Source organism: Podarcis melisellensis (assembly GCF_964234715.1).
Source record: "Podarcis melisellensis genome assembly, chromosome: 1".
Lineage (NCBI taxonomy): Eukaryota > Metazoa > Chordata > Lepidosauria > Squamata > Lacertidae > Podarcis > Podarcis melisellensis.
Window position 1 is genome coordinate 108,515,916 of NC_138528.1, and position 27,808 is coordinate 108,543,723.

At 41.9% G+C, this 27,808-nt stretch overlaps 1 protein-coding gene across 1 annotated transcript in view; it reads left to right on the plus strand.

Annotated features, from left to right (window-relative positions):
• The first annotated feature begins 4,156 nt into the window (after positions 1-4,156).
• The window catches only part of XIRP2 (xin actin binding repeat containing 2), a 77,255-nt gene continuing 53,603 nt past the window's right edge, over positions 4,157-27,808 (plus strand). The window contains exons 1-2 of the mRNA XM_081923127.1: positions 4,157-4,288; positions 27,616-27,767. Of these exons, the coding sequence (XP_081779253.1) occupies positions 27,711-27,767 (57 nt within the window). The 5' untranslated portion in view covers positions 4,157-4,288; positions 27,616-27,710. The remainder of the gene's footprint in view (positions 4,289-27,615; positions 27,768-27,808) is intronic.

Consider the following 27,808-nt stretch of genomic DNA (forward strand, 5'->3'; position numbering starts at 1 on the left):
AGCATTTGGAGAGCTGATGTCGGTACACACATCAGTCCTTGTCACATTGGTAAACAAGATTAGAATTCTTATTTATTATTATTTTAAACCCTCTTGCCAGACATTTTAGTTGTATGAGAGAGTATGTGTGTTGTGTATTTTCTGTCTTATTTTATCTCTCTGGGATTTAAGTCCCACGTTTAACAGATTTATCATCTTTCCCCCTTCTTTTCTTTTTCGCCATTTGGGCCTGTTCCTACCATCCTGGGTGCATCTGTCAACATACAACTTATTGAGTAAAAAAGAGAAAAACAGTGAAAACCAGGCTACTTCCCCCCCACTCTGAGGTCACAGGGTCTGTGTTCCTCGCAGGATAATTGCAGACTCCTTCCATAAATGTGTGAAAACGCTGCCATCAGGCGCCATGTGATCAATCAGCATGGATCGCTGTCCTTAATTACTTCAGGCTTTAATTGCTTTAATTGACTCAACCAAATATCTAGTGGAGGCAAAGCTGAGAAGCAATCTGCATGCTTGATGGCAGCTGGATCATACCTCTAACTTACTTGATGAATCTTAGCTACCGTTCATACGGTTTTGATGCATGCTTACTAATTGGGGAACAAAACTGAAGTTTGTTAAGCTTCCTACCGAAAAAGTGGGGTGGAGGGAGAGACAAACAGCTGAGACTTCCCAAAGTGTGACATCAGGGATCCTCAGATCTGGGGGCCAAACAGGGAACCAGGATTCCCTGACTGGTCCTTAGGTCACACACCCTCCTGAGCCACACTGCTCACCCAGACTGGCTTTGCAACCTCCTTGAGTATTTTCACCTGGCCTTGAGCTCTGATCATGCATGGAGGGAGGATAGAGTGGGGTGTGGAGAAGCTAGACTACTGTACAAAGGTAAAATCCACATTTCATTCTCCTCCCACTTCTGCCTCTGCTCCCACCCACCCTTGGTATGTTGCTCTCAGAAAGGAATAGTAGAATCATTGAATTGTAGAGTTGGAAGTGACTCTGAGGATCATCTAGTCCAAACGCCTGCAGTACAGGAATATGCAGCTGTCTTATACAGGGATCGAACCTGCAACCTTGGCGTTACCAGCGCTACACTCTAACCAACTGAGCTATCCAAGCTGTAATGTGGCCCTTGAGCTGAGAAAGGGTCCCCACCTCTGTGTTTATGAATTGATTAACAGAGAGGCAGTGCTGGTAGGAAGCAGCTCCAATGAAAAGTAAGATGGGTGTGAAGGCATTCACTTCAAAACAAGCCAAGGATGTACAAAAGCTCCCCAAGAGAGGTGGTAGAGCCCAAAGATGATCTATAAGATAATGGCTGAGAAGGAGAGCTCTACCCCTTTGTATGATCGCATTGTATTTCTTTCTTTCTTCTTTTAAGTACAGTGGTGCCCCGCAAGATGAATGCCTCGCAAGATGGAAAACTCGCTAGACGAAAGAGTTTTCCGTTTTGGAGGTGCTTCGCAAAATGAATTTCCTATGGGCTTGCTTCGCAAGACGAAAATGTCTTGCGAGTTCCTGCGGGTTTTTTCCCCTTCCCCCCTTTTTCTAAGCCGCTAAGCTGCTTATCCGCTAAGCCGATAAGCCGCTAAAAGCAGCTAATAGCGCTAATCCGCTAATCCATCAATGGGCTTGCTTCGCAAGACGAAAAAACCGGTAGACGAAGAGACTCGCAGAACGGATTCTTTTCGTCTTGCGAGGCACCACTGTATTGTAAGCCGCTCAGGGAACTCTAAGTTATGGGGCAGCAGACAGATGTCATACATAAATAAGCAGGTGTGTCTTGGCTCCATGACATCCATGTCATTCCTAGTGGTGCAGCAGTAAAACTACTAGCACATTTGCAGAGCTAATCAGGATACAGTATGGTTTCAAGTTGGATGGGGGCCTGAGAGTTGAGGTTTTTGCATTGCAGGGAGTTGGACTAGATGACCCTTAAGGTCCCTTCCAACACTACAATTTTATGATTCTTCTATTGTTCAATAGTTTATGGAATAAGATGTCAGGAAAACTAAAGGTGGGTAGTGAGAGGTTTGGTAAGAGGTCTCTTATTCCTATTAGCTGTTCGTATCCTTAATGAACCTTCCTTCACTTATTCGAAGATGTGACTCACAATTTGAGTGCAGAACTATTGAAAAATTGACTTTAAATTGAATATAGGATGATTATATATCATCCTGGAAATATACCAGAGTATGTAACTTTTTGGGGGGGGGGTAAAATAAATATTGAGGGTGGAATTGTTGTGTGTGCAGAACAAGATCAATCAGTGCAATAGGCCTTTTTAGGCAGAGTTAGGTAGTCAAGAATTCTAAATTTTATAAAGGATCCCTCTATACATGGGGGCGGGGGTGCTAATTCGAGAACTGATAATCATCACCCTATAGTTGTTTAGACCTGCCCTTGATTATGTTCCTTGATCATGCTAATACATGACAAAAAGGTGATAGATAATTTAGGGATCCAAATAAAGGCATACTTTGTCACCATCCTGTGTGAAAATAGTGAAAGCATTTACTGGCCTGGGATCCACGCCATTGTTTTATTTTAATACGCGGCACTCATTCTTCCTTGTGTATAAAATTAGCTTCACAATAGAATTGGAAAGTGTGGCTGCTGCCCTCTTTGTGGTTAGGGGTAATTATACAGTCAACTCACTAGGTGGCACTTGATTTAGTTGCATTTGCTGGAGTCAGGCATTCCCTGTGTCACCTCTATTCTTGCTAGAGAGAGACAATAAAGTTTTTTGTTTAACTTTCTGACTGGTTTGCCTCTAAACTTTCCATGATATCCTCAGTGCTTAAAAGAAATGTACTAATGCATGGTCCTGTCTAGAAGCTGCATTTTCTAACTTGTATCTTCTATGCACGCAGCTGCCACCACCACCCGGATTCTGACATTTGGCTAGACTTACACAAATGGTTTTCCCTCCAAATTCCACAAATGTCTCACCTGATCAGGGAGCTCCCAACAATACAGTACAGGCAAAACTTGGGACGACAGCTTTGGGATGTGTGGAATTCCTGTGAGGAGCTTCACTCCTTTTCTCAAAACCCTATCAACATTCCTCAGATGTTTTGACTGATGACCCTTCCTCCAAATTCAATTCATATTTCACAGTAAGCAGAGTTTCACTGGTGAATCTATTATCAACCTCACAGACTTGGGAATAGAGAGTCGTGATGCAGAGGTGACCAGGAAAAAAATGCACTCATGGCTACTTCACTTTGAACTTGGCACTTTGAGCAAGTTGTGGGACTGAGTTTTGGCTCAGGTTAAAAAAAAAAAAAAAACCTGTTCCAGTCAGGGCCAATTTCATTTTAAAATAATAATATCAATTTTATTGAAAGGTTTTTTTTAACATATTAAACATGAAAATTCAAACTCATAAGAAAATACAAAATAGAAAACATATAGAAAAAGAATAACAAAAAAGACTTTTCATTCTCTTTTTCCCTGTCACATTTATGTCATGCATATCATATCATTTATCCACACATAGAAAGGCAGACTCTCGCAGCTCTCACCTGGCTGCCTACCTCTTCTCCCAGTGCTTTTTTTCATGCACATCCCCAGAGTTTAATGTGCTACTTCCTAAAAAATATGGACTTCTTGGTTTAAAGGAAACATTTCCCACACAAAATAACCTGCTGTATAACCTCCATTAAATAAATGCTAATCCAAAGCATATATATTGTTTGGTAGAATAGGAGTTTAAAATAATAAAAAAAATTCCCTCACAAAATAACTTGGTATGCATAAATTAAGGGGAAAGGGGTAGAAATGTTAATCCAAAGCATTGTGGGGTTGTTCCTATTTTGGTAGGATAATTGGAGTTCTTGTTTTATATAGGGGGGAAAAAACTTAAGGAGGAATGACTAGAGGGTTAGGTAAGTGAAACTTTGATTGACTGAACAAGTGCTTATGCCATGCATAGAGATATGACAAAAGGACACTCTAAGATGGCCTTTACTAACAGGTTCCAAGAGCTAGTAGTCGACTCAGGCACTGGCTCATCAGGCCTCAGCCCCTAAAAATAGGTGCCAAGTGCCATGTTCTGCATGCAGGGCTAAAATAAAACCAGCTGTCTCAATCCACTCACTTGAGAGAAGGAAGAGGTGCGTGTTTCAGTGGAGCTGGTCTCCACTAGACTCTGTATTCAGGGGACTGGGAACTTTGTCTCGCAAAGAAAACCAAGCAAAACCAAGCCTGTGTGGAGAGGACTATAAAGATTTTTCAGTGACAAAGAGGCTGCGGTTCTCTCACAGAGTTCTGAAGATTAGGAAAGGTAAGTGGGTTGGTCATTATTCTCTGTGTTCGTGTGAGTTGGGAGCAAGGCATTCCTGTGTGAGCGGTGAACAGAAACTGCTTCCCTCTCAAGACATGGGTTTTATGTGGAGATTATAGATACAGCATGGCATTTATTGATACAGGGCTGAGAGGGAGCAAGAACACATGAGCGGCATTTAAATGTTATTTTAGAATCAACAACAACAGCAAAATGGCCAATACTTGGAATCTCACACCACTCTCTCAACCTGTGGCACTCACTGGCTTTGCTTTGTTAGTTTGTGTGGACTTCTAGTTGAGCTGCTGTGGACTGGTCAGGTTTGTGCACGCAAACATCACACACACTCTGATATATTGGCTATACACCACATGGATACATTTTCAGCACCTAGTCATAATGATTGCAGCTGGAGATCAAACCCCAAACTGCAAGATTCCACTCCCAATTCCACTTCGTTGGACGTAAACCTTGGTTTGATCTGAACAAACCCCATTGAAGTTAATAGCACCTGCTGCATGAAAATCTCTCTCTCTAATTCCTGAGTGCATCAGCATTTTTAAATTAAAACAGCAATCGTCATTTTCATAGCAGCTCAAGTACATCATAATATTTAACACAGCCTTCCTGAACCCGATGCATTCCACTGGTTTTGAAGCACAATTCTCTGACCTTTGCTGTCTGGGGCTGACAGGAGGGGACGTCCAAAACATCTGGAGGGCACAAAGGTTTTGTTGTAAAGAGATAGCACACCATCTAAAGGTAGCATTTATGACACTGTGCAAATGTCGGATTGAAGTGAGAACTGAAATTGCCATGGTTGTTTAAAATCACCGGGTGGAATTCAATGCAAGAGGAATTCAGTGTGGTGGGAAATGAGGCCCTCCCCTTGTCCTCCCCTGAGCCTGTTCTTGGGGTGTCCCCAACGCCCGGAGCAGATTTAAGGGTTGTGGGGGTATGCAGGTGGGTGAGATGGGGCGGGTCTCGTTGTGTGAGTGGACCTCACTTCATGCATTCAACAACTTAAGGCAAGAACACAGAGGAGGGCCTAGAAGCAAAACTAGTAATTAAGAATAAGAAATACAGATCGTTTGAACAGTTTATCTTTTTTGCTTGCTTTTGAATAGTGTGTATGATGTCTGAAAAGTTTTGAACAGATCTTAGAAACTAGCACTGAAACTAGCAGAAGTTTTATACAGCACTGAGTACAATAACTTTTCAAATGTCATATATGGCTAGTGTTAATTTGTTTCTGGTTACATTGTCACGACAGTAATTATTGCGCTGGTATGAACTCTTGTTGGAAAGATTGGCTAGTAATACTCCCAAGTATTTCATGCTAGGTAGGTGCTTTGTTTTTGGTTCTTTTGCCTCCTAATTATTTATTTCAATGGTGAGCTAATACGATAGGGTATTAGATTACACATGACTTGTTCCTTCAGTGAGATCACCGCCCCTAATTGTGCCATGCTGGCTAATAGGTTCACAAGGTATTCAGAAGCAATCCTCACGCAGCCTACCCCATTACTCCAGCATGTATTTAAGGACCATTACCAAGATGCAATCTTTATAAAAATAGACATGCTGAAAATAAAGAGGCATGTCCCTCTATCGCTAATATAAACCAACAGCTTAGTGCTTTACAATTAGCACTGTTGGTGAAGATCTAGGGATTCTGACTGAAATGTTTGTGGTATTAATAGGCATTGGGTTGCTTTTTCCTAACCCCCAAGAGCATTCCACTTGGACTTCAAAGTTTAATTAAACCTGAAGTTATTGCTTGTTGAACCTAGCATTCAACACAACTTCCCAAAAGAATTATCTGTTTTTCATTCCAAAATCATATCTACGCCGACTTCAGCATATGGCGTTAGTATGCTCACACACACAGCCAGCTCAGCCCAAAATGGCACAGCCAACGTGCAATGACTGCAGAAAAATGGCCGTGCAACTGTGCAATTAGACCTTCTTTTTCACCATGAGCATAGCTCAAGACAACTGATCTAACAACTTTTCTACTTGTTGATATTTTGCACTGATATTCTGGCCTGAAATTGAATTTTTCAAACCAGGATGATGGAAATAAACAGGAAGGTAAAGTATTGGTTGCAGCAGAATAACCTTCGGCAGTGCAGATAACTCCTTGCACCAGCACTACCAGCATTTTGAAAGTGCTTTCTCTCCCTGCTGAAGTAGGGAGTGGTCCAGCCTTCTCTGTTTCAGCAAGGAGAGCTTTTGAGATTGGACCCTCAAGGTGTCCCTGTTTTCCAGGGACAGCCCTGGATTTATAGAAGCCATCCTGGTATCTGATTTGATCCTGAAATTTCCTGCTTTTCCTTAGAATGTCCTTATTTTCATCGGACAAATGTTGGAGGGTATAGAGTTATGTGACCCACGAGCCAAGGAGCGAAGTAAGCAGCCCTGTATAGGAAAGTTTTTTTAAATGCTTAATGTTTTATTATGTTTTTGATGTATGCTGGAAGCTGCTCATAGTGACTGGGGCAACCCAGTCAGATGGGCAGGGTATAAATATTGTTGTTGCTGTTGTTATGGAATAATAATTACAGATGTCCTTATTGGAGGGTATGGGAGAGTGAGGATTGCACTCTCCCCATTTTTAAGTGTGTGTGAGGGTGTGTGTGTGTGTGTGTGTGTGTGTGTGAGAGAGAGAGAGAGAGAGAGAGAGAGAGAGAGAGAGAGAGACTATGTGCACATGAATGAATATGTGCAGGCCACACCTACCACAAGCTTCTAACATTAAGTTGCCCACTTCTTTTTCTAATAGTTCTTTCCCATACCTCTCATTTAGGTTCTTCTTACTCTCCCAATATCTTTCAAGTTATGTTCCCACATTGTCTAGTAGGCGCTTATCTCTTTGCCGCCACCATCTCCAGCCCCCCAAAATTTAGCATTGTTGACCATCCATCTTATATCTGAGGTTCATCTTTACTTCTGAACTTCTAAGGCCAGCTGAGGTCCTAACCAACTTCAAGACTGCTGCCTCAGGATTGCACTGAAGATACAGATTCAAGTTCATCCTGGGGCAGATTATTTTGGGCTGCGAGTCTATCTGCAGCTTTCGGTTTAATCAAGCAGTGCCTTGGCATCATTCGATGTCTGACATTCAAACAAGTTATGTTGTTTTCTTCCCTCCTTATCACTTAAACACTTAATGTCAAATTAGCCAGGGATGAAAAGGTATGTGTACTTTGGAGGATGCTAAAATTAGACGAACAAGTAGTTCCTGACTATTTTGAATAGATCCAGGAAAGGGACAAACAGGAAAACAGTTTCCAATGTAGTGCTGAGAAACTCCAAGGATTTACACTTTTGAAACAGGACTTTCCCTCTTCCTCCCTCTGGGCACTACCTAAATCTGTTCTAGGTGTTCCCCTAACCTTCCAGAGCAAATGGGGCATGTGCAAGCAGAGGACAGTGGACATCCTGCTGCACAAACACAAATCCTTACACTGGCAGGATGGTTACTCAGTGCTACATTAGATACAAACCTTGCTTTAGTGCTTAATGGGGGTGGTGGGGACCTGTGAATTGGAAAACCTGCCATTGCTTTTCTGCAGTGAGCTGTGAGAATGCACAATAACTGCAGGGTCAAAGGGTTGCAGCCATGATCATCTCAACCCATACATCAGAGGTGGGCAATGTGTGGTTCTGGGCCTGTATGCAGCTCTCTGACTAATTTTTAAAGCCCTCTGCAAACTATCAGTTTGTGATGAGAGGCTCTGTTGCAAAAATCAGTACACTGTCCCAACAAAGGCTTGGCTGCAGGCTACACATTCTTAAGGCATGGCAGAGCTCTACAATATATGGCTAGGTGTAAACTTACCACTCACAGGTCATTATAATATCAGTGGAAACAGCTGGTCCTGGCGAGTATTAACCACTTTCAGTTTTAACCTGCGGATTGTCATCAGTTCAGTTTTAACTTTAATTTTAATTTATTTGAATTAATTTTAGGATGCATTTTAATCGATTGATTGCTTGTTTCTATGCATATTGCATTATTTATATGATGTTAGCCACTCTGAGCCCAGCTCTTGCTAGGGAGGGCGGGGTACAAATAAAAAATTATTACTACAGTGGTACCTTTGGTTGCAAATGGGATCCATTCCGGAGGCCCGTTCGCAACCTGAAAAGAACGCAACCCGCATCTTCACATGCATGGTTGCAATTTGCCGCTTCTGCGCATGCGTGTGATGTCATTTTGTGTGTCTGCACATGCGTGAGCGGCAAAACCCGGAAGTAACCCTTTCTGGTACTTCCGGGTCGCAGCAGGACGCAACCTGAAAATGCGCAACCTGAAGCAAACGTAACAGGAGGTATGACTGTATTATTATTAGTATTAGTTGTTTCAACACTTGACATGACCCATAGTCTCAGCACCAGGCAAGCAAGTAGGCATCCTTATGAGTACAAAAAGTTTGCACTGTCTGTTCCTGCTGGTGCTGTCATCTCTGCATCCTTGGAGATGGAGATAGAGGCAATGGGACAACTTGAATCCAGATCTACCCTTAGATGCCTCTTCCCTGAAAGCCACGGGCAAACACCAAGGCCACCACACTTATGTTATGCTAATGGTATCTGATGGCCCAGAGGTGGGTCACTCTTCTGCTTAGCCCTGTCCCCAAATCCAATTCTCTGCTTCCCAAGCCATAAGGGCCCTCCCAGCATTCTTCTGGGGCTTTCCTCTGCATCAGGCTCCTCCAACTCCCCAATCTCCTCCCACACCTGCTGCTCATCTGACCACTCTCTCCATGATGTCTTCATGTCTCTTGACATGGGCCAATTCATGTGACAAGAAGTCAGTGCTTTAGATATTCAGATGCCAATCTGTAGAGAGCTCTAATTGTTATGATTTGAATTGTGCTATAAAACAGACCAGGAGCCAGTTAGTTGGTTTTAAAACACCAATATATTTTCTTTCCAGACTGTTGAAGTCAATTGTCTAGTGACTGCATTTGTATTTTGTATTTCTTTTTATTAAAAAAAAATAGTAAATACCACAAAAAAATAAAAACCATATTCAAGACATAAATAAATGTCACAAACAAAGGTTTTCAAAACCTAAGTAGAGAAACCGCACCAACCTTACACATATTGCATTATTATCCCAAAAACTGGCTGTATTTTGACCTAATTGAAGTTTCCAGATATTCTTCAAAGGCAGCCTTGCATACAACACTTTGCAGCACTCTAACAGGGATGTTAGTTTGTTTTTTTTAAAATAATTTTTATTAACCGGCCAATCAAATCAAATCAAATCACATCACATAAATTCCGAATTACAAAGCCGAATTTTAAATTTTGTTGGGGGGACCCATATTTCAAGATCCGAAGCGGGATTCTGATCATCTTCTTGCTACTGCGTTAATGTCCAAATCAGTCCAAAAAAAGTTCATAATTCTATCCAGTCTTATCTTGCTGTTTCCACATCACTTCTTGTTCATATATTTTCTCTTTTTTCTTTATGATCTCTTCTGATAGTCTCCTTAAGCCGATAAACACCAATAATAATCCTGTGTGAATTTTTCCGTTCTTCCAATCCTAGAATCGAGATGGTTTCCATATATCATCGCCTTCATAGATAATAGTGCTCTTTCCATCATTAATTACAGAACTGTCGTTCTTAAGTCCCACTGAGGAGTTTTACCCACAATATAAAAACAGCTCTATTTCTCTATTTCTCCTCTCAGACTTAAGTCCTCCGACAGAACTTCCCAATATGGCGACGGCACTTTTAACTGCGTCATTCCAAAGCCCTTATACATTCCACGCTCTTCTGAAAACATGCTTTGGTTCGAAAGTTTATCTCCACACAGCCTTAAATCCACAGCTTAAGTCCTTAAAACGACATTTCTGACTTGGGAGGGGGTTCTTGTTTAATCACATATAAGAAAGAAAGTAAGGTTTCCCCCCTCCCCCATCAGTCCCTTTGCCATACCAAGTCTTGGCGTATCTTCTCGTGATTTATACTTGCTCCTTCGACTCTTCTTGTTTTATCAGAGATCTCTTCTGTTAGCAGTCTTTACACCCCCTTCTTCCTTGAAATATGTGCATTCGCTTCATCCAAATTGTTTCTTTTGAAGTTCTTGCAGGTAGTGGCGCTGATCAGAGACGGTGTCCAGGAGCGCCGAAATCCCACAGGAGGGCATTGTGCCTAGTGCCCCCATCCCCACAAATTCGGGGGTGGTATAGGGCACAGCAGGCAAGGGCAGTCCCACCCCACAATCCTGGGGGGTGGGTAGGGAGGCTATTTACTCCCATCACAGCCTCCAAATTACCTTGTGTGGGTCGGAGAGATGTTATTGTCAGCCATCTTCTGATGTGCCCCCTAGTGGCCCCCAACAGGGATGTTAGTTTAAGGCCGCAACAAAGTACTCATTCCCAATTTTACTATGCCATTTGGCGGTGGTGAATTGGGAAGACAGGTCTTCAGTTGGGGTGGTGGTGTGGGGGATATTTAAAGGCCAGCAAAGCATTAAAAAAAAAGGCAGTGTACGATAAAATCATTAAAACACCATAAAGCTATAAAACACAGAACAAATGACTAGCACTGAATCAAATTAATTCCCTAAAAATGCTTGGAGAAACAAAAATGTTTTTCAGTAGGTGATGAAATATCAGAATTAGCAGCGCCTGCTGGAATTTAATAGGAAGAGTGTTCCAAATTGCTGGTGCCAGTTTGCTGAGAGCCTTGGCTTGCATGGAAAACAAGAGAGCATAAAATAAGTGTGAGACAGAGGACTTCTCCAGGTGATCACAGCAATCTGGCCAGTGTATAAGAGACAAGGTGATCCTTCAGGTAACTGGCTCCTAGGGTGTTTTAAGGGCTTTTATGCACTTTCGGTAATACCTTGAATACTTTAGATACATGTGATAAAAGCAAAGATGGCGGCTATCTCCTTTTCCTCATTAAAAATACAACGGCTGAAAAATGTACTTTGGATGCCACCTGCAATGACATTATTCCAGGTGTGTACATTAGTTTTACTATATGTTTATTGATTTTCAAAAATACAACTGCAAAAAGTCAACAAGGTACACAAATCAATCAAAGTAGGAAAGCAACAACCATAGCTATAACCATAACTGTAACTGAGTGAAGTTCAGAAGTGGTTTACATATTCATCATCTTCATCTTCACAGATGTGTTGTTGGGGGAGCCGCCTTTGCTCACGGCTGTAGTCAACATACACCCAGCTATCTGAAAAATTTAGTCCCCACCCTTGAAATTGCCTCCAAATTCAAAGGTTCAAAATCTTTTGCACACGCATACAGTCATGCTCACACACATTGGAAAAGTTTGTTTTTGCAAACCTTTGGCCCACTTGTAGATTGAATGATTGATTGATTTAGCAAAATGTCATTCCATTAAAAAGTCTCTAAGTAGTTTGCATAAAATGCTATAAAATATCCATGAAGGATTTCAATAAAAACAAAAAAATAAAACCAATGGTTTTTAAAAATGTACAGAATTATTATTATTTTTTTAAGTCTAGGTAGGCTAGTTGTTACCAGAGTGTGACAGGCTATCTCTGTCCAAAGAGCTAAAGTTGCTAAAGTTTACAAGATACTGTGGCTTTAGGGTCATCTGGGGTCATAACAACCTGATATATAATTGGGGGAAGTTAGAAATGTTAGCGTTGAATATGGTATGGAAACACCAGGTGTCCTATGGTATTCATTTAGTTCCCTGCTCATCCAGGCAGATGGAATAGATCGCCCCATATCCATTCTTTGTTTTGTTTTCCACAAGTTTTAAAAATAGTTGTGTTAAAGGGGGAAAGGAATATGACCTGATGAATAATGAAAGCTGAAAATAAAAGAAGTGATTTATTTTTTCACCCTGGGTATGTGCTATAAGCTGTTCAGCATCCGTGTTATATGAGTCCTTCTCTCACATCCCCCCACCCCACCTTGGATGCGTATCATTTTCCACAGAGCGTCTTTGAAATATCTCCCTCGGCTTACTGGATTTGTCCAAGAAAGTTGTAATTGCCTTGTCTGTCCCAAATTGAGATGTGTCAGTTTTACTTAAAAGGGTTTTTAAAAAGACAAACGTTTGGTTTGAGCTGATAATCTGACCTGTCATAAAACTGATCCTAAAGCGGTTTATTTTGGGAGATTGCTGTGCTAGTTGCGCATCGAATGCCACCATACTGAGAGCCTTCCTCACATTCTGTCTGCCTGTGAGTTGTGCTCTAAAATTGTTGGTTGCATATTTAAATGTGTGGGACCTCACGGGGATCCTAGTTTTAAATAGAAAGGTTGTGCTTGAAGAGAAGCTTAACTGATGATGAAGAGGGCGCCTGAATTTAATCATCAGGGAATTTTGTATTTTTGTTTGCCTGCTACATGATACTTTTGCCCCATGATACTTTTTGAGGATACACAAGCAAACCTGGGCATGTACAAGAGAGAGCAAAATCAGAAAGGCTAAGGCCTGGTCCTGGAAAGGGGCTACAGGTACACACAGGTCCCTCTCACGTGAATAAACTGATGGAAACAGTCCCCCCACCAAACACACAATAACTTACACAAAGGTCACCTACCCTACACCATTCCTTAAGTTTGCTCACATGCAGAGTGCTTTTTACCTTACTCCCTTTACATTGTCTCTCCTCTCTGAAATATACTCAGAGTCACGTGTGGATTTCATGCTCTTTATTCAGCTCATAGTAGCGAGGAATGGAAGTTTCCCCAAACTCTCTTCTTTATATACATTATTTACACAATGGGCCCCATGTGATTGGCTAATTCCGGGATTCTCCTGTAGGCCAATCAGGTTGCAGATTCATTTCCACCTGGAGCGGATTGGGTGGCTCCTGCGGACCAATCAGACTGCTGCATTCTGAATCCTATTGTTCTAGGACCAATCAGACTGCTGCATTTTGGTTCCTATTCAACTCAGTACATAACACTGTCTCTAGTTCCTGTCATGTGTTTATTATGGGATGGAGGGTCTGGCACTGGAAAGAGAAGCACTGGACTATGGCACCAGCCAGTCCCCAGCAATGTGCAGCTCCCATTTCCCAATGCCCACATATTGAGCATGGCTTTCTGGGCTGAGGAGGCCAGCATGCATAGACTTCTATTGGACCTGGAAGCATGCACAATCAGGTTTCCAGATCCCACAGAAGGCCTACTCTCAGTGCTATTTTCTAGAAAAAGAGGTGACGGAACTCACCATGAGCACCATCCTCATTGAATGGCAGTGGTGCCCACCTTAGAGGTACCAAAACTGAGTTCCAGCTGGAAAAAAGCCCTGCCTACTCTGCCCCTTCCAATCCTTGAGTGATTAGGACATGAAGCAGGCTTTTCTGTTGATTTCCCTTGCCTCTTGCTCCTCCCTGGTTGCATGTGTATATGTATGTATGTATGCAGGTTTGATGGGACAACTACATATTACTGCATTGCAAGGACTGCTTTGAACCAGGCATAGGCAAACCCGGCCCTCCAGATGTTTTGGGACTACAATTCCCATCATCCCTGACCACTGGTCCTGTTAGCTAGGGATGATGGCAGCTGTAGTCCCAAAACATCTGGCGGGCCGGGTTTGCCTATGCCTGGACTAGATGATCCTCAGGGTCTCTTCCACCTCTATGATTCTATGTATAAATGCATAAACATTTGCTTTTTATTACCCGGGATGGGCAAATCTGTCAATTTCTGCTTCTTCCAGTTCCCCGTTTTTCCACTCTTTAAAAACTGGTGTTTCTGCATCAGTTTCCTCTTTTTATTTTAAGCCCTCATGAAAATTAATTGTGAAAAACTCAGCTACATTAGTAAAGAAAAAGTGTTTTATACGTGTTACAACACTGTGACACCAGATGGTGCTGTGGAGGTCCGTCTTCCACCAACATGATTTCCCACTTTGAGGTTTACAATGCTTTTTTGGTGTGTGTAGATCCAGCCAGGATTTTGGAATGAATGTACCCGTGCTTGTATGCATTTTTGCCTATTATACACATTTTTGCAAAGCAATTTCCTTAATATAATGCATTTTTGTTATGCTGGGGTTGCTAACATATGCATTTTATGCACACTTTGCCTCAGCATGTGCATTTGTGTAACATTACTCGACTGGAGAAGTGCCTTGCAAAATTCATGAGTTTCAAAGGACGGTAGTGTTTTGGTTTATGTATTTTATTTTATTTTTGGAAGGTGCAAATTAGGGAGGTTCACCTTTAACCGTGAACTCATTTCTTCCCTTATCGCTATGCATTATGTACATAATTAAATTATGGAGGTGAAGGTGAAAACTCGGTGAGAGAATATGCACTCCCTGCCAAGATTCATTTGCTCAGTGTTATTTTCCACCAACTTCCATGGGCAGATAGCAGACTAAGGCCACTGTGTCCAAGGCTGAGTTTTCTAATCTCACAACCACATGAGCAAATGTAAAGTCTGTTGCGATTTGGCCACCGTCAAAAAGAAATCTTTATGTTTAGTGGGGTGGGGTAAAGTTTTCAGACACAAATAAATATTGCCTTTCAATGTGCTACAATAATGGAAACATTCAACTTCTGGCAGGGAACGGAATTGGCGCAAAGCCCAATAGGTACGTGTTTTGCTTTCCATACAAACAGTTTTGTAGTTTTAATCTTCACTTGCTCATGTGGCACCTTTCGGAGGATTTTTGGCAGTAAGTTTGATTGTGTTATAGGAGGTTCAGAGGTTCAAAGCAGCCTTCTATTTTTAATCTGCCAGGGGAGTTTAATTCCCATTCTTTCATGCCTTATAAGTGCTGCAAAGATAATTACTTAAGTGATATTCCCGGCACATGTTTTCTGCTCTGGCTTTAAAGAGGTGAAGCAGAGCACACCTTATATGATACAAACTGCTATCAAAACACAGCAACATACCCTCCAAGTGTCCCTATTTTCCAGGGACGGTCCTGGAATTACCAAAAGCCATCCTGGCTCCTGATTTGATCCTGGAATGTCCCTAATAGAGCCAGTGTGGTGTAGTGGTTAAGAATGCTAGTCTCGTAATCTGGGGAACCGGGTTCGCGTCTCCGCTCCTCCACATGCAGCTGCTGGGTGACCTTGGGCCAGTCACACTTCTTTGAAGTCTCTCAGCCCCACTCACCTCACAGAGTGTTTGTTGTGGGGGAGGAAGGGAAAGGAGATTGTTAGCCGCTTTGAGACTCCTTAAAGGGAGTGAAAGGCGGGATATCAAATCCAAACTCTTCTAATTTCCCTGTCAGCACTGCTGCCACCGAACCCGGGGAGAAGGATGAGCTACTGCTTATCTCGAGCAGGGCCAGCAGTGGCAATAACAGCTGTGAGGGAACATCCCATGGCCTTTCCATGGCCGCCACTGTTGGCCTCCACCGTTGGGCAGCTTATAGTGGAGAACGGGTGAAGAGAAGGAGAGGCTGCTACCATCAATGCCCAACCCAATGTGACATACTGGCTCTGAGGGGCAGGCAGAGGCCATCTTGGGTGCAAAGGGGGGGTGGAGCAAAGCACAAGGGGTTTTTCCTTGGACAGTGGAGGGTGTGTGTGCTGTGTTCGATTTGTGTTGCGGTGGTGGAAACGCTCTGTGGCAGCAGATGGGCCAAAAATGGGGGGCCGAGGAGGGTCAGTTGTGGGGAGTGAGAAATGTCCCTATTTTCATCTGAGGAATGTTGGGAGGTATGCAACACAAATGTGCATGTGATTACTCTCAATAGTTTAGGTCAGGCATAGGCAAACTCGGCCCTCTAGATGTTTTGGGACTACAACTCCCATCATCCCTAGCTAACAGGACCAGTGGTCAGGGATGATGGGAATTGTAGTCTCAAAACACCTGGAGGGCCGAGTTTGCGTATGCCTGGTTTAGGTTAACCGTAGTTCATTGTTGCAGCGTATATCCATGAGCCCCCTTCCTTAAATAAAACCTGTTTAGGTAATGGAGAATTTAGTTGCAGCAGTATATATGGAGCACGAGAACTTTGCTCTTGAAGTTGGCTCCCAAAGTTGTTTTAAGTGCAGGTCAGCTGTACCTCTTCCAGACAGAATAATCCGCATGCATTTGTTCACTTGTGCATTTATCACACTTAGAAAGATTGCACATTTAAAACTGCTCGTTGACTAGGGCAAAGACTATATAATTAAAAGAAAAGGGAAACTGGGAAGAATAAAGGAGGGCAGGGGCAAGAGGTAACCTTAGCTGCTCTCAGGTTTATCTGCCATCATGAAGAGGGAGAATATAGATTTCCCTGAACAGGAAAGGTAATTTTTGTGAGGGCAAAAACCAATCAACTCCTTCCTAATCCTTATCTTTCCTTGAACATGCTTGTCAAGGGCAGCCTGTTCAGAATGGAAAAGCAGCCATAAAGCCCTGCCATTTGAAACAACTGTTGCATTGCCATGCAAAGACCATTGCAAATGGGTCTCATCTGCAGATATAATGAGGGAGTTTGGTTTGTTCTCATGGGATGGATGTTGGCAGTGAAGCTCTCATGAACCTCAAAGATGTGGCCACAGTCTAACATAGTTTCTGTCTCTTTAAGTTATCTGAAACAGGTAAGCACAGGCATAGGCAAACTCCAGCGCTCCAGATGTTTTGAGACTACAATCCCCATCACCCCTGACCACTGGTCCTGTTAGCTAGGGATGCTGGGAATTGTAGTTCCAAAACATGTGGAGGACCGAAGTTTGCCTATGCCTGGGTAAGCATTTAGCAGGAGCAAGGGCCTTCCCATCTCCACCACCCGCCATCACGATGTGACATCAGAAACTGCACTTTGCACCTTCCAACTTCCTTGGGGTTCTTAAAAGGACAAAAGCTGTTCCTCTGTCAGAAAACAAAAATCGGGTTCCATCTAAGATGTCAGTTGTCAGCTCTGCCCCAAGAATTGACAAATGTGCCCCCACCTCCCTCAAACGGTTTGGTCTCAGCTGATAAACATGATAGCCTGGCAAGTAGTCTCAGGTGTCCTTGCAGGGACATTTGTGCAGAATGTCAGGTTTGCATTCATCAACTTTTAAAAAAGGTGATTTTGATACTTAAAAAAGCATTGTGGCACTGGGAAATAATTTCAGTGTGAGTCAGGCAGATTTTGAGAACTGCACGGCTGTCAGAAAGAGAGCAGTGACATTTCAATGGCAAGAAATAAGACACACGGTCTCTGCTTTTTACTCCTCTGTCTCGCTCTCTTGCTCCCCCTCTCCTTCCCTTTGAATTAAACTGTACACTTCTAGGCTCTCGCATACCTTATAGGTTGGGTTACCCATGAGGCTGAATATTTCAGTATGCCCCACTTTATGTGCAATTTGAGTGCACCCACCTCTATAAACCCTTTCCCAGCAGTTCTTCTGTCAGATTCTGTTACTTCTCTAGGCTTAATTTATGAAGGGGGAAAAGAAAAGGAAGCTGCTATGAGAGCACTTAAGGCAGGAAATTATTAAGGCAGGAGAGTGCCCCTGTTGCACTAGCAAAGCCCTCGTTATGGATCGGTCTATATTGATTATGACATCATATCTTTCTGGAAGTTATAGCTGAGTAATTCAGATGTAGTTATTATAAGGCTGAGAGACTGACTTGATGGGAGGCAAAATCCATTCTAATCCTTGCTTTGCATCCAACACATCCAATTTTCATTGGTTCCATTTATAATAATAAATACCCCTCATTAAGCGGAGAACGGTATGGCAACATTATTTAATATGTGTGTGCAATTATGAGGCATAGAAAACAAATGCCGGAAAAAACATAATCACAATTTACATATTAAAGATGAATCATAGCACCCTTCAAACGCCTTTATTAGTTAGAGTTCGTGGGGTGTTTTTTTTATGTTGCACACTGATGTATTCTTCCAACGGGTTTCCCCCATTATTTCACTTATATGTGTTCTGCAATGGCATGTAAAATGAGACCAGGTTCTTTTTATTTTTATTAGGTAATTTCAGTATGTGAAAAGAAATGTATTACAGCATAGCTAAAATAAGCATCCAAGTCTCTCTTTTTTTGAAATCCAATAGCCCATTGATTTGGTCAGCATAATTTGGGCAGGAAGGCCCACGTCCAAAACAGTCTCGAGTTTCCTTCTCCCTTTGTATGCCTTTATTCCATTCGTAAATGAAATTGCTAATTGTGCATACTGCATATTGATTGGAGAGGAAGCAGATTCCAAGTGTTCTAAAATAGTTCTTTTAGCAACTACAATGCCCTTAACAGTAAATGCCTGTTGAGCTACTGGGAAATGACCAGATGCTGGTATATATCTCAGGAGGAGTTCTTTAAAATTAAATTACATGATGTCAGACGCATCAGATTAAATGCATTTTGAAATTTAGAACAAAAGCGACAGACCGTTGTGAACATCTACAACATAGGAATTAAATTAACCTCCTGATAGATTGTTATAAGAACCTTCCCACTCACCCCATTCCTAAACTAATGGAATAATCTAGGCTTGTTCCAGCAACTTTCACATGGGCTAAGGCGCTTTGCTGATTAGCAGTTTTCTTTTCTTCTAACCTCTCCAAAATACTACACTTAAATATTTTTTGTGGTTTTAAAGTGTCATGATTATTGTAGTCTGAATGATTATTGTAGTCTGAGGATATGGACAAGTTGTTTGAAGAGGTTTAGACAACCACTTTTGCCCATCTTGGCTTCTTAGGACTAGCTGTAGGAGGTTGACAGGGTGGGTCCAGGGTGTGATGAATGCTTTCCTCGAGAAGGAGACTGTGGTGTGCCCCCTTCCTTAAGGTCTCCCTGGATCCAGAAGTCTTAAGCAACTAAAGCCAATTGTCAAATATCCCCTTTGGGGGCAAAATGCTTGAGAAGGTGGTAGTGGACCAGCTTCAGACATGCTTGGAGGAAGCTGATTACTTGGGTCCATTCCAGTCAGGCCTCAGACCTGGTCATAATACTGAAACTGCCTTTGTCAGCCTTGTTGGTGACATTTATCAGGAGAAAGATGGGGAGAGTGTGACCCTACTTGTTTCCCCTCAATCTTTCAGTAGCTTTTGATCCTTGGTATCTTTCCAGAGTACCCCAGGAATGTGGGGACTGGGGGCACTGTACTTCGGTGGCTCCACTCTTATTTCCTGGCCATTTCCAGAAAGTGGTTGGAATGCTGATTGCGCAGCTTCTATGAAGGAAGTGAAAGATCCATTTGCTTGGGAGAAAGAATTCGGACAACACCTGCAGATGAAACAGGAAGGACTGTGTGTTGTTGGCAAGAGAAATAATCATGGTCTAATCACTTATAAGCACTTTATAAATTTGTTGAAATGTACAAAATCCTCTTGTTACTTCATACTTTTCAACATTTCTCTGATAAAAATAGGGACATCCTATTCCATAATAATAATAATTTTATTTATAGCCCCGCCCATCTAAAAGGGTTCCCCTAGCCATTCTTGGCAGCTTCCAACATATACATAAACCTAATAAAACATTAATTATTTTTTTTAAAAAAAATCTTCCCTATACTGGACTGCAATTGTCTTCTAAAGATTATATAGTTACTTATCTCCTTGGCCTCAAGGGTTGTATAACCATACCTGCCAGCATTTATCTGATGAAAATATGGATGTCCTAAGGAAATGTGGGATGTTCTAGGATCAAGTCAGAAACCAGGATGGCTTCTGTAAATCTGGGACTCTCCCTGGAAAATAGGGACACTTGGAGGGCCCCATATATTTAATGTCATAATATAGTCCCAGAAAATCATGCAAATATATGGTGGTAATCATAATCAATGCAAAAAAAATACAGATAGCTGTGTTAGTCCATTGTGTGTGTAAGGAGTGGGGGGGGGGGGAATCAGAAAAGTAACAGTGGTATAATACTTTCCTTAGGACCTATGACAAGGACAGAGTGTAGTGAACAAGCTTTTGTACCCACAATTCTTCATCCAGCTGGACATTAAGCAAATATAAAATAAAACTTTTTTAAAAGTGGTGGAGGAGAGAATGAGTCTTCTTGCAGTCTTAAGATGGCACACATGAAGTCTTATGCAAACTATCAGTGCAATCCTATAAATGTCTAGTAAGAAAAAAGGTCCATTATGCTCAATGGGCTTTCTCCCTGCACTAATTAAATTAGATCATGATGTATGCAAAAGAGCTTTCAGGTTCACCAAAGGTTACTAGGACATCATGGCTGTTTCCCTTTCAAAAATATAAAAACCAGCAATATTTGCTTCTGAATATTGCAGCAATTCAGCTAATTGCTGAACGTTTCAAACACTCTGGGTGCTATCAAACAAAGTTGTTCAGTTAACTCAAGGATATTTGGTTGCGCAATGAAACTTCTCCCTCTCCTTTTTCTGTGCTCCTCCTGTCTGTTCTGTGGTTCCCTCAACCGTCTGGACCAGATTTGGGGAGGGTTTGGGGCGGGCACACGGGAAGAGGAAGGGGAAGGAGAGTTCTGTTGTGCAGGTGGAAATCTTTGCACATATGGAACTATTTTATTGCATGCCTTTGCTTGCCGACACATCAATGAAAGTGGAGGAATCCCAAGATTGTAACAAGAGGCTGCATTCAGGACACAGTGTGTTCGGCCTGAGAGCTGTACATTATTGCCTGTACTAACCCTTCGCCCCACCAAGATGCTCAAAGGTTAGCACAGTATGTCCATGTGGGAATTGATAGCAAGGCAGCATTTCAATCAATACAGAATTGCTGGCTGAACACTTCCCATTTTCTAGAGGAAAACATCCTGTTCGCAGAAGTTTGTGTGCTGCCAAATCAAAGTTTCCAAGCAGCGTAAAGCTTGCCCGCACAGGAATGGTGCAATTTTTATGAGGTAAACTTGGGGGAGATGGGTGGTTGATTCTCTACAGAGAGATTATTAATAAGCCAGAGGATGTTCACAACTTATTTTCTTCATCCCTGCGTACACCAAGAGCGAAGATATTCATGGTGATGCTTTTAAGGCATCCTTTCAATTATAAATGATTCTCTTAGCCTGGCAAGGGAATAGGGAAAATGCCAACAGAAGAGACTGCTGGGTACTTGTTTGTGAATGGAGACATTTCTGAGGTGCTAGAGATGGCTGCATATACATTTCTCTGTACTCCTGGATCAAGCAGCATATATTAGTTTCACAGAGTAAGTCAAAGGAAGCAAGAGTTTGGGCAGAGTTTTGCTCTACCTGTTTTGCATTCCTCTCTCTCCCACTTGCGCGCTCTCTCTCTCTCTCTCTCTCTCACACACACACACACACACACACACACACATAGCCAGCATTTAACGACAATCTCTATTTTGCATGAATATGCAGTTTAAAAACAAAACCATGACCCAGTGCTTAAGTTAGAACAGATAATGTAGAGGGGCTCTTAATGAAAATCACATTCCCACACCACTTAAATGTTCCTGTTTTGTTTTGTTTTTACCAAATTGTGCTCCTTTCATCTGTTACCTTCTAAAAACAGTAGCTGAAAAGGCCTTCAGAAACAGGGGACAGACTGGGGATGGGTGGTGGAGCTATAATGTGATCACCGCTGTGGCTAGCCACAGCTAGCAGCCTGGAAGACAGGAGCAAGGATTAAAAATGGATGTTATTTTTGTTTAATATACAGCAGTGGATCCCTCTCCAGTCAACTGGAGCAAATGCTCTTCCAGTAATTTTCGAAGGAAGTGTTTTTTGGTGGGCTTACAATTATTATCTTTTTAGTACATTCTCTTCTCCTTAGACCTAATACAGAAAAAAGGGGAAGAGCTATGCAGATGGCTGCTGTTTATTAACAATCAGCATGACTTTGCCAAAAGGAAATTGCTACATGTGTAATGTTTTACGGGCCATCAGAACAGCATATTCCTCCAGTAACTATAGGGGAAGACTCCACCTGCTGGTGTATTTCTGAGTACTACTGCACTCCGATGTGGCTAACACACAATGCCTTAAATGCACATTCGGACCATATTCTTTCCCTCAAAGAATTCTGGACACTGTAAGTTTACCCCTCACAGAGCTACAATTCCCAGCATCCTTTAACAAACTACATTTCCTGGAATTATTATTTTTTGGGGGGTTGTGCTCTGAATGTGCTTTAAGAGCACAGTGTTGTACCCACAGCATGAACAGCAGCTATTTTATAGTATTAACCAACCAAGGGGAAATTGACCTTGCTGCTCTGGTTTCTAAGCACAGTCTTCCAAGTGCTCCTATTTTCCAGCGACAATCCTGGATTTACAGAAGCTGTACCAGTTTCTCATTTGATCTGAGAAAGTCCTGTTTTTCCTTAGGACATTCCTATTTTCATTGGAGAAATGTTGGAGGGTGAGTTATGTGACCTCCCCCAGCCCCCCAGCCAAGAAGATAAGTAACTATACATCCTTTAGAAGACATCTGAAAGCAGCCCTGTATAGGGAAGTTTTAAAATGTTTAATGTTTTATTATATGTTGGAAGCTGCCCAGAATGGCCGAGGCATCCCAGTCAGATGGGCAGGGTATGAATATAAAATTATTATTATTTATTATTATTTTTCTTATTAAACAGGACACCCCTATTTTCACTGGAGAAATGATAGCCCTTTATCACAAGGAAGGTTTACTGCTCTGTACCAGCTGTGTTTCAACTGTAGCAGAATGAAGGACTTTGGGATACTTAGAAAATCTGATTTCCTAAGTAAAGGGGAATTTGACCTTGCAGCTCTGCTCTCTAAGCCTTCAGCAAATGAAGTCCTTGCCCTCCTTTCTTTCTGGGTTCTACCACACAGCAGAATGACAAATATATTTTAGGGTACACTTTAGGGACTACTTTGCACTGCTGTAGTCCATCATGTAATCCTCACTACATAAAAGCAGGGTTGAGGAACATTTATTCTGTCAATATTCCTGCATTTCCTTGGAGGGGGGGGTTCTGCTGGCAGGTTAGCAGTGGGCAGGACCTGAACCCAAGATGGGTGAGCCACCCATAGCCCCGCTCTTTAATAATAATAATAAATTTTTATTTATACCCCGCCCTTCCCGGTTCAGAAAACCGGGCTCAGGGTGGCTAACAACAAATTTAAAACACTTAATTGATGCAACAAAAAACAGCATAAAATACAATATAAAACGTGAATAACAATACAGAATTCAAAAATCAATTTAGGGGGGGAAATCCTTCAAATAAACATTAGATGATCATCAGGGCTAGCTGGCTAAATTAGGCCTATTTGGGCCAGTGGGGAGACCAGGTGAGAATTAGCTATGGGATCCCAGAGATGGTAATGACACTTCATTCTGCTGTTACACACATGAGTCTCTTGTCGACTTCCTACTGACATAGGTTTAGCAATTTTGAGTGTTAGATTCAATGGGCTTTTGGTCTGATCCAGCAGGAATCTTCTTGCATTATAATAAAAAGTGTAACCGAGTCCACTGGGTTTCAATTCAGACATAGGGCTAATTACCGGTATATTCCTCTTATGATAGCAGCCATATCAAAGATATGTATAATCAAAACTTCATGTTAACAGCCTCATGCAACTTTCCCATTGAGTCATCACAAGCATTAATCTGCTGCTCTTTAAACCAGTATTTCTAGATAGGTGCGTTTAAAACAGCAACAGCAGAGAGGTGTATTTTTCTCCAGCTGTAGGTTTGTCTGCAGCTTCTGCCATCCAGGCACACCACAGCTGGTAGCAGGATAAAAAGAAACAAGTTTATAGGAAACCACAGGGAGCAATGCTAACTGTATCACCTCCAACTCTCTAAGAAAGAAACTATTGTCTGGCTTTAGCCTCTATTGCTTTGTTCTGTCCCTTGTTCATAAAAAAAAGAAGAAGAATCAGCCCAGAAATATCAATAAGCTATTTTAAGAACCAATGAAAAATATTGCAGATTCTAACTACTAAACTAAATTAGTATTCTGGTAATAGTAACAAAGGCATTATAGAGGACGTGCCACACACAGCCCAAGAGTTCGAAAAGGAATTCACTGCTCATGGCACATGGTCACACCTTTCGCGTAAACTTACAAGATTTTGTCTTATGACACTTTTGACCAGAAGGGGTGGGGTGGGGCAGGGAATCTATTTGTATCTTAAGAACATAAAGAATGCCCTGCTGGATTCTGTTTTTATTCTGTATTTTGTGTTTTATATTGTTATTGGACGCGGGTGGCGCTGTGGTCTAAACCACTGAGCCACTTGGGCTTGTTGATCGGAAGGTAAGTGGTTCGAATCCCCATGACGAGGTGAGCTCCCGTTGCTCTCTTCCAGCTCCTGCCAACCTAGCAGTTCAAAAGCACACCAGTGCAAGTTGATAAATAGGTACCACTGTGGCAGGAAGGTAAACGGAATTTCCATGCGCTCTGGTTTCCGTCACGGTGTTCCGTTGCGCCTGAAGCGGCTTAGTCATGTTGGTCATATGACCCAGAAAGCTGTCTGTGCACTAATGCCTGCTCCCTCAGCCTGAAAGCAAGATGAGCACCACAACCTTATAGTCTCCTTTGACTGGACTTAACCATCCAGGGGTCCTTTACCTTTACCTTTACCTTTACCTTTACCTTATTGGTCTTTATTGGCATAATATGTTGTATATTGTAATTTTATGTTGTGAAGTGCCAAGATCTATGGGTATAGGGCAGCATACAAAATCAATGCAATAATAATAATAATATCTTGTTTCCCACTCTTCTGCTTTGATGCTGGAGGTGATGGATAGTGCTCAGGGCCAGTAGTCCTTGGAAGAGCTGCTTCTCTGAAATCCTTTCCCAATTCCAACCATTACTTGCTATTTGAATATAACAAGTGGAAGTGAGAATAAGAAAGAACAAAATAGCACTACTTGTTCTTGAATGCAATTGCCTATTCTCTGTGAGTGAGCAACCTGAAAGGTTTTCAGGATACTCTTTCCAGACGGAAATAGAACAGCTCATATGAAACCAAGTTTACATTCTACAATGGGCATAACTAAATGACAAGAAAACAAGAAATGCTTTGAGTACTATAGTACTAATACTAGTCCTATAGGTTGTCACTGCCAGTGGGAGAGGGAGTTCATGTCATTCTTACTGTGGGAACCTGTATATACCCAAAGTCAAGCTTTGCAGATCTTGGTTTAATGCCTTATTGCAACCTTTTAAAAAAGCTTGACCCTTCTGCATACTCTAACACAGTGTTGCTCAGACTTGGGTCTTCAGCTGCTGTTAGGCTACAACTCCAATCATTCCTAACCACCAGTCCTGCTAGCTAGGGGTGATGGGAGTTGTAGTCCAACAACAGCTGGAGACCCAAGTTCGAGAAATGCTGCTCTAACGTCTGTGTGACTGGCTTCTCATACATATTTGGATTTTCAGCATTTGTGTGGTAGTGAGACCAAGATTTCCTTCCTCCTTGCTCACTGGTGTCTCAACTCATGCCATCCTGTATGAAGCACCACCATGTCTCTGGAGTTATTGGTGTAAAGTTGTGTTCTAAGAAATAAAACTTTCAAAAGGACAGGGTTAGAAAGTGAGGCTGAAAATGACCGAGAGGCTGAAAATCCTAGCAAACTCATGAATCTCATCAGCTGTGCATGGAGAGCCAGTAACTATTTCCCAGCCTCACATCCCCTACTGTGATCAAAGCGGAAGGAACAAACACCAATAAAAATGTAAGGACTTTTAAAGCAAAGTAGTGTTGGTAACAAATCACGATGACCTCACCTGCAAGCCTCATAGGCTGCAATCCGATGCTCTGAGAGCAAGTTCCATTGAATTCAGTGGGGTTTATTTCTGAGTAGATACATGCTGGATTTTGCTTACAGAGTCGAATGGAAGGGGCATGAAAATGGGGCTGTTCTTTCTGGAACATTAAGTGCATAAATTGATCCTAAATGGTGTTTGGCTCCATAGTCTTTTGTGATTTTGCTCATTTCAGTCGCACGCTTGGAAAAGTGTGAATGTATGGTTGAAATCAACAAGCATAGGTGTAATACATAGGAATATTTTTTTGGTCAAATTTACAAACGCTGGGTTTCCTGTTCCCCTCTGCTGAAAAGGTTATATTGTAGCCCAGCTAAGAGCTCAATAAAATGGTTATTAAGCTCATTAAGCTGCAAATAAAAAAGCATATTATGACAAGAAAATGCACATATTTGACAGGAATAATTTCATTAATTGCCGGTTGGAAGGAAAATTACTGACCTGGTTGTGAGGCTAATAGAGGAAGTAATTTATGTTTTGCGTTTTCACAAAAAGTTTTACAGAACTAAGGGGGCAACCTGTGGGCTTGGGAGTTGTCAGCCCCTGCACAGTGACTTCATTTTGCAGTACTTCAAGGGAGGTCAAAATAATTAATTATTGCGAAGGATTTATCACAGTCCTGCAGGCAAAATAATTAATAGTAAAAGACTGAATTGTGGAGATCACATTCATAGAATTATAGAATTGTAGAATTGGAAGAGACCCCAAGGGTCATCCAGTCCATTATTGTATAGTTGCACACCACCCCTATAGCTGAGCAGAGCAAGATTCCCAGGTGCTCCCCAGGGTTTGTATTTTGTTTGGAAATGAGGCACAGTGGAGACTGTGGTGTCTTTATGATATATGGTTTATTTACACATATATACAACCTGAGCCTATGATGGAGGGGTTCACAGCGTTACAACTCCCAGAAGGTCTTGTTTCTCCCTTTGCTGCAACCTCTGATTATCTAGATTTTCCCTCTTTTCTAGCAAGAAGCCTTCTAACCTTAACCAGTTTCTGGAACTGGTGTTACCGCTATCCTGCTTTCCCATTCAGTAGGTGTTGGAACACCCTTGAGAATCCAAGGAAAGTTTCCCAGCACAATGAAAACCAATAGGTGCCTCCTGTTCATTCATAGCTGCCACATGCAGCATTAAAAACACGTATTTAAATCATTTATAACCCATATTTCCATAGTAAGGCCGGCTTACATCATAGGAAAGCAGCCCGGTAAGCATATCATAAGTAAACAAACAAAACAAACAACAAAGCCAGTGACAGGTCACAACTGGTAAAACAATCTGATATCAGGTAATCAGCTCATTGTACTAAATATAATAAACAGCTGCATCTACACACTATAGAAATATTGCATAGATGCAGCACAGTGGCCGTTTGTATAATTCTCTAAGGGAAAAACAAAGAAAGTAGCAGTTTTGCTTATCTCTGGTACAAACAAAATGATTTTAAAATGGCTCATTAATTGTGTTTTAGGGGCTTTTAATCATTTGTTGCGGATGTTACTCTTTTATGCTGCAATCCAATCCAAACTAGCTCCCGTGTGACTTTTGTTTATGGAAAGGGTATATAAATGCAGGCTTTAATAAATAAATATAAACCATTCCACTTCCTCCTTACTTCACACAGAAATAATCATTTTCTTCATACCCTTGTGTTCTTGTCTCGTTTTGTTCTGTTTTAGGTTCCGTAGGTGGTAAGAAATCAGCCAGTGGACAGCCAGGAGGGACTAGCCAGAGCAACAAGGAGCCCCAGGAGGTGGTCTCACTGAAGGAGAGGATGGCTTTGTATCAAGCAGCTGTGTCCAAAGTAGAGATCAGCAATTCCTCTGCGAATGTAAGTGAGCCACCTTTCCCTCCTAAGCCTTTAGTTCGATA